The sequence below is a fragment of the Pristis pectinata genome, chromosome 1, assembly GCF_009764475.1.
Source record: "Pristis pectinata isolate sPriPec2 chromosome 1, sPriPec2.1.pri, whole genome shotgun sequence".
NCBI lineage: Eukaryota > Metazoa > Chordata > Chondrichthyes > Rhinopristiformes > Pristidae > Pristis > Pristis pectinata.
The window spans coordinates 106,551,921-106,559,826 of record NC_067405.1 but is presented as its reverse complement, the minus strand read 5'-3'; the positions used below and the strand labels follow the sequence as shown (position 1 = coordinate 106,559,826).

Below are 7,906 nucleotides of genomic sequence, written 5' to 3'. Positions count from 1 at the left end.
GATACTAAATAAATGAGGGCCAAGGACTAACCTGTGGGGCGCTCCACTAATATTGTCTTTCTTGTCTGAAAAAGTCTCAGTTATTCTGACTCTCAGTTTTCTACATAATAACCAGTCTTCCACCAATCATAACACATTTCTTATCTTGTCCACTAGCCTCTTATGTGGTATCTTATCAAATGCCTTCTAAAAATACACAAATACATTACATCTACAACTTCCCAACTGGCAAATTGTAGCCATAAAAGCACATTGACTTAGATGTCATAGAGAGGAACAGCACAGAAACAGGCCCTTCAGCCCACCAAGTCCATGCTGACCATCAACCACCCGTTTACATTAATCCTATATTAATCCCACTTTTTTTTTTCTCCACATTCTCATCAACTCCCCCCCACCCCCGAACTTTATCACCTACACTCACACGGGGTATTTTACAGTGGCCAATTAACCTACCAACCTGCATATATTTAGGATGTAGGAGGAAACTGTAACACTTGGAGGACACCCATGCAGTCACAGGGAGAATGTGCAACCTCCACACAGACAGCACCTGAGGTCAGGACTGAATCTGGATCTCTGATGCTGTGAGGCAGTGGTTCTACTAGTTGCACCCCAGTGCTGACTTGGTTTGATTGCATTAAACTTTTCTAAATGACTAGTTATTTCCTTCTTGATTGTAGACTCCAGTATTGTTCCAACAACAGACACTAAGCAATAGTCTCCTGCTTTTGGTCTCCCTCCCTTCTTGAACAAAGTCATCACTTTCATGGTTTTCCAATCCACTGGTACTGTACTGAAACTCGGTGTGTTTTGAACAACCAATGTTCTACTAACTCTGTTGCCACTTCCTTTAAAATCCATGGATACAGGTCATCAGATCCTCGTGACTTTCCTGCCTTCAGTCACATTAGTTTTTCCAATACTTTGTTCCTTGTGATAGGGATTTATGCAAGTTCTTCCCACTTATTTGAAACTAGCCTATCTGTTAACCTTAGGCTGTTTGCAATGTTCTCCACCATGAAGATGGGTGCAAAGTATTGGTTTAAATGTTCTGCCATTTTCTTATTTCTCATTTTCTTTTCTCTCATCTTCATCTTCATGATCTTATATTTACCTTAGCTACCCCCTGTCTTGTTATATATCCATAAATGGAACTTGTAGTTTTTTCTGATATTACTCATCAGTTTATTCTCATAATTAATTTTCTCCTTTCCTGTTAATCTTTACTCCTCTATTGCTGGTTCCTGAAGAATTCACAGTCCCTTAGTCTACCATTAGTTTTTGCACTTTGTATGCTCTAGTTTTTGATTTAACATTTTCCTTGACCTCCTTTGTTAACCACAGATGGTTCATCTTTCTCATTGAGTCCCTCTTTTTGATTGGGATAAATTTCTGCTGTGCATTATGAAATATCTGCTAAATATCTGCTAAATACCTGCCACTGCTCATCTCTCTTTCCTTTTGCTTATTTTTCCATCCCATTCTGGACAACTTCTCCTTCATATCTTTATAATTGTCCTTTTTTTACCAAAGTTGAGGACTCTGCTTTTGGACTCGAAGTGTTCATCCTCAACTGTTGTGATCACTGTTCCCTAGATGATCCTAAACAACAAGATTTTTTATTATTCTACCTCATCATACATGATGAAATCTAAAATAGCCTGTTCCTAAGTAGGTTCTGAAATGTATTGCTCTAAGAAACAATCGCTGATGCACTCCACAATTCTTCTTCCACAGTAGCCTTGCCAGTTTGATTAGTCAATCAACGATCAATCACTTAATAGGTAGATTAAAATCACTAATGATAATTGTAGTTCACTTCTTTTGTATCTTTGGTATTTCCCCATTTATGTCTTGTCCTACAATGAGGCAATATTTTGGGGCCTCACACCTATGTCATCTTTCTCCTGCTATTCTTTATTTCTACCCAAACTAATTCCACATTGCAATGCACTACACCTATATCATTACTCACCAGGGCACGAATGCCTTTCTTAATTAACAAAGCCACCTTGCCTCCTTTTCCTTTTGGTTTTTCTTTTGTAGCATCGAATATCCTGAAATATTGAGTTCCCAGTTCTGATCATCCTGCAATCTTGCCTTTCTTATAGTTATTTAAATCAAACTCATTTATTTCTATTTGTGCCATCAACCTATTTATAGTTGCTGTGTGCATTCTGACAAAGAGCTTTAAACTTTGAATTTTTAGAGTTATTACTTACTTAGGTTCCAATTCAGGTCATACTTTGACTTTTCATTCAGCCCTTCATTATCCTGTGCCACTACTTGCTCATTTCTTTCTGGTTTATTAAAATTCTTATTATTTGAACCATAATAAATTAAAAATATCATGCATCCTCAAATTACTTCCTCAAAAAAACTCCAGTGGGTTTATTAACTATAAATCCATGTTGACATTTTCTAATCAATTAAGTAGTAATCATAACAGCATTTTTTAGTATTTAGCATAAAATACATCATTAAGGATTACCATGGCAAATATATACTTTATGCATGACCAAAATCAAATTTTGTTGCAGATACATGTATGTCCATTAACTGCATCATAAACAGATTACCATGGATTACCATGACAAATATATACTTTACGCATGACCAAAATCAAATTTTATTGCAGATACATGTATGTCCATTAAATGCATCATAAACAGATTGATTGTATTTTTGAGGTCGTGCACATCCAAACTAAATATATAATCAATCTGGTGATCGGGCGGGGCTGATTGAAAATATTTTAGCATGAATAGTATAAAAGAACCGGCTTGTGGATATAATAGCACGTTATTTTTTTCTAATTATTTGAGAATTTAACGGGTTGGTTTTTACTAAGATCTACGATTATATTTATACGTCGCTTTGCAGCACGTATGAATATTAAAAGGCTGTGATTGTGCATTATGAGCAGGTCAGTTTATAAACGTTTTTGGAAGGATTTCAACAGACGCTGTTGACCTAAATCTTCGGTGTATGAAACTTGCAAGGGTTTTCCAACTGTATTGCAAGCAGGTTGGTTTGCGCGTTTATTATTAACCTGCTCCACACACAGTGCGCACGTTGCTTTGTATGATTGCGCTCAGGGTAGAGACCGCGCATAATCAGCAGGTGCCCTGTGGTCAGGGTTGGACAGACCAATGTGGTAACTGTGGTGGTGGTGGTGACGGTGCTGAATGCGGACGTGCTACCGCCGTTTCCTATCGGCTTCAGCCTTCCCTTTCCTTCCCGGACCCCTGTGAATGGTCGAACCCAGCCGCCACCCCTCCCCCGCTCTGCTTGCAGCTGAAGTAACGGTCCAGCGTTCGCCGCCGCTCCCATCCCGTGCGTGGCTCCTCACCATTGCCGCTCGACATGGTAAGCTGCTCTCGACAAGCGCTCTCCGCCGCTCATAACCCGGCTACTAACCTGTGTAGGTCCCCCCACCCCCAGCATCCAGCCGTCGACCGTTCATTGTGCGCTTCATGAGAGATGTGGTGGGTTGTTGAGGTTGGACAGGGACGTTTCGAGGTTGCCGGCGAGTGCGGCCGCAGCTTGCAGCGGCCATTTTAACCTAATTTTAGCCGCTGCAGCGAGTGGCCGGCATCTTGCATGGCGTTCGCCCCGTGCATGTCCGGCCAGTGTCTGGCGCTGGCGACCGGCCGGCGGCTGGTACCCAACCCGTGGCCACTCAGCTCTTAGCTTTTTCCCCATCCCTCTTCCTCATTACAACATTTGAAGCGTCCCATTTTTAAAAAAAAACGAAAATGGATCACTACGCGCTGCCGGTGAATGTCGGTGCGCAAAACGACTGGCCGCTGCTGGGTTTTGTTCAGCCTGGGTGGGAGAGCACGGTTGGGCAGTGGGGGTGGGGTGGAGGAGCCATGACGGAGCAGATCTGCCGGCACATTTTACCCAGTGTTGGTCTGGATCCCGGGGCGAGGCCGACCCTGGCCATTTGGTCTTTTCTTTCCACAGCCATTTATTGCGGTGCTTTGAATCGCTGCTAGTGAAGCGGCGCAAGAGCGGGCAGTTTAACCTCGAAATGTAGGAGTTCGAGAACTGGACGGATGTTTCCGTTTGAATTTTTGAAATGTTAAATCGTTTATCTTCTGTTTTGAAAAAGCGAATACGCCCATTTCGACCTGTAAAGGGGGCAAAGCCGGGAGGGGGAGAGAGAGAGAGGCGGGATTGTGCACAATGGCCTGAGTCACCAAGATACCGCTCGTGATTTCCACATAAAATATTTTACCATTGTTTTAAATCAGTGCGACACCGGCTTACCCATGCCTTTTTGTTTCGAGGATTGACCCATGATAATTTGCAATAAAGGTAGATGGGTATTTGGAAATAAAAGTGGATATCCATGGTTGGATTCTTTTGTTACATTGAGCTCAAAGGCTCCCCCCGACTGTCGCATACCACAATTTGCTGTAAATTGTGTCAGAATCCACTGCATCATTAGAAGTGATGCTGCTTTTGGCATCGGTGCCTTAACTTGCGCAGCGAATATGAATAAGTGGCCTCTCTCCAGTTCACGTCAATATTCTTAAAAACAAACGTATGGCCATATTAATTTGTTAAATTGCATTTTAAATGTTTTTTTAAAAAATAATAAACACTGGATTACTGATTTCCATGCTATGTTGCCCCAACTATAAGATGTATGTCATATTCATTTTCTGTCTTTAATTTTTTATTCCCAAAAAAGGCCTCTGGAGTAACAGTGAACGATGAAGTTATTAAAGTCTTCAATGACATGAAAGTAAGGAAATCCTCATCGCCAGAAGAAGTCAAAAAAAGAAAGAAAGCAGTACTGTTCTGCCTTAGTGAAGATAAAAAACAGATAGTTGTAGAGGAAGCCAAAGAAATTTTGGTGGGCGAAATTGGGGAAACTGTGCAGGACCCCTACACATCCTTTGTTAAGTTACTACCTTTGTCCGACTGTCGTTATGCTTTGTATGATGCTACATACGAGACAAAAGAATCCAAGAAAGAAGACTTGGTATTTATATTCTGGTATGTGTTTCTTTTAAAAAAAAGTTGTATAGATTTGTTAAAGTCTATATATGTTGCTAAAGATTTACATCAAAATGGTTGCTTGGGTATTAACTTTCATCCTTTATTTGTTTCACTTAGGGCTCCAGAAAAGGCAAGCCTTAAAAGCAAGATGATATATGCTAGCTCAAAGGATGCTATTAAAAAGAAATTTACAGGTTATAAATTTCACTGAGTTAAAAGTCTTTTAAATTGATGTTGTTTAACAACATATTTACTGCATTTTGTTTATTTTTCAGGTATTAAACATGAATGGCAAGTTAATGGAATAGATGAAATTCAGGACCGTAATACACTTGCAGAGAAACTGGGCGGCAATGTGGTGGTTTCACTTGAAGGAATAACCTTGCAAAATGACAATTGAGTGCCATCTTGACCCATGGAGCTTCCATTTCTGCAGCTCTATTATAATTTGATCGGAGTTGGAATAGTTTAGAGTTTTTTTTTCCACGTAAAGGAGATCTCATTAACTTAAAGCAGCCAATCTGCGGTTGCGCTTAGACTGTTTGATCCCTGTAGTTTTTATGTAGAATCTCAAGGAATGCTTTCACACCATTCATTCTAGCCAAAACAATTGTCGTTGCATGCATTCCTTGTTCCTTGTACAATGAATGTGAACGTTTATGTGAGTAGTTTAGAACACTAAGTATAAACTTTCGAAAACCTCGAGTGTATTGTCCACTGGTCAGGTGGTAGCCATCAATTCATTATTGTAATTGTTGAAATTGCACTTGATCATAGTTCCATAAGGCTCTTGTGCATTCATAACCCACTCCTGCCTTGATATCATAGTTTTGTCATGGCAGCATGTGTTCTACACTTCGCATCAAAAGCACTTTTTGTAACACTTTTTGTTTTTAAAAAAGAGTAAGGAATGCCAACCAAGTTTCTGTAGTTGCGTCATCAGTGAATTGTAGCTCTTGCATTTTCATTCCTGTTGTGCAGACCTTAAGGAAGGAGTTGTTTATGTTGCCTTTTGTTTCCAGTGGAATGTACACTACTGAAAAAGAATGGGAGTCAACGTTTACCATGTTAATATTTTTAAACATTGAAACAGACATGCAAAATTAGTCATGATGGCAGTTACTGTATACTGGAGCCTTAAATGGAACATTGTTTTTGAGATCAGAAATTTGGCCACGCTTACAATAAAAATTGTGGTTTATGGCCGATTGCTGCACTGTTTTTATTTTAATGATAAAGTATACTAATGAGAAATTGCAACCTTCACTCATTCAGTCTGATCCTCCTTTGTAATCCATAATGTTTTAAGTTTGCTTTGGTGCTTTACTAATTCCATACTCTTTAAAACTGGAATAATTTTTCAAGTGTATTAAATTGGTATTTTCAAAATAGCACATTGAAGTTCTATGTGATATTGGTTAGATTGGACAAGTTTTAAACTATTTAACTTAGTGAGTTAGTAGCAGGAACTGATCCTGAAGATAACTGGTGCATTAAAGATGCTAGTATTTAATTAGAATATTGCCAGGTTGAAATCGACATAAAATGAATTCTTTACTAAAATGTATTAAGTATTAAAACTAGACAAACCAAGGTTGTTTTTGTCCTTAGAATATTTTTGGTACAGATTTCAAGATATTAACATTTTGGATATTTAAACTAATACTGAACATTTAAATAGAATAGGCAAATTCTTAAAAGTACTCTGGAATTCTAAAAGGAATTATGAAAACTGTTTAATTTTTGTGTATATAAAACTGGAATATACAAAATCCTTTTATGTGTTAACTTTGAGAAGGCGGTTCTGGTTACACTTGGATGTCGGCTATTAGTTACTGGATTTGGCTGAATGCCAACAGTTGCTCTCCTGCTAGAGAATTTGATCTGCATGCTGTGAGCAATCCTTTGCTAGTCAGAGCTATTTATGGGAAACGCATGCTTTTGTGTCCTGTCATCCTTGTCCACAAATGGCAAAACTGGACATAGTTCCAGTGCTGGATAAAAGGGAACTCCTGCCAGGCAGCCAAGTGTAGCTGCCAAATATTACATGTTCAAAGAATGCATTTCTAGAATGATAGGGGAAAAAAAAATAAGTTGAGAATGTTAAATGTCTAAAGAAGTCATGCAATCTCCAAGTAGCTTTGGCCAGAAACTTCATACCATCAAATTGTGTTTTGTTTTGCTTCAAAGTAAATTGGCCTCTGAAACAATGTGCAATTTGTACATTTGAAATGAAATTTTGATTATGCAGACACATTTAAATTTTACCTCTGACATTTTTAATTTCTGCAATGTAATGGCTGAAAGTACTGGGAAATGTTCATTAAGTCATGAAGTAGTGTACAAATGGCCCTACTTATACCTAATGAATTTGCACAGTTTATTTGGTATTTTGGGTCAGTCTGTATTGATAGTGGCAGTTGAGATCCACAATAGTTTGAATACTAATATGAGTATTTGGTGTTTGTTCCTGAACAATTTCTTGTTTTGATTAGATATTTATAAGTGCAGTAATACCTTAAGTTGTACATTTGGAGGGCATTATTTTGAGTGTAGCGGTTTTTATTTGAAGATTTAATTACAGCATTTTTTTTAAAGTAGGCCAAGCAGCATCTTGAGTCTGTTCTACTTCAGTCAGATCATAGCTAATCTGTATCTTTACTCCATTCATGGACTTTGTCCCATAATCTTTAATACATAATTGCCCTGAACAAAAACATTTAAAATTTTCAATTAAACCAAGTTATTTGGAAGTACCTGTAGTGGATACAAGTTACCTTTTTGAGTGGTACTTTTTGAAATTATTCCTGACTAGTCTAACTTGAATTTTAAGGTTATAGTCCTATTCAGGAATAATTCCCCTCTTCTAACCTTGTCAATTCTTTTAATC

At 38.4% G+C, this 7,906-nt stretch overlaps 1 protein-coding gene across 1 annotated transcript; it reads left to right on the top strand.

Annotated features, from left to right (window-relative positions):
* The first annotated feature begins 3,071 nt into the window (after nucleotides 1-3,071).
* On the top strand, nucleotides 3,072-6,222 carry cfl2 (cofilin 2 (muscle)). Its single transcript, XM_052015376.1, has 4 exons — nucleotides 3,072-3,372; nucleotides 4,706-5,013; nucleotides 5,134-5,210; nucleotides 5,292-6,222. Exons 1-4 carry the CDS (start codon nucleotides 3,370-3,372, stop codon nucleotides 5,414-5,416), a joined length of 513 nt encoding a protein of 170 aa, XP_051871336.1. The 5' UTR covers nucleotides 3,072-3,369; the 3' UTR covers nucleotides 5,417-6,222.
* The last annotated feature ends 1,684 nt before the right edge of the window (nucleotides 6,223-7,906 follow it).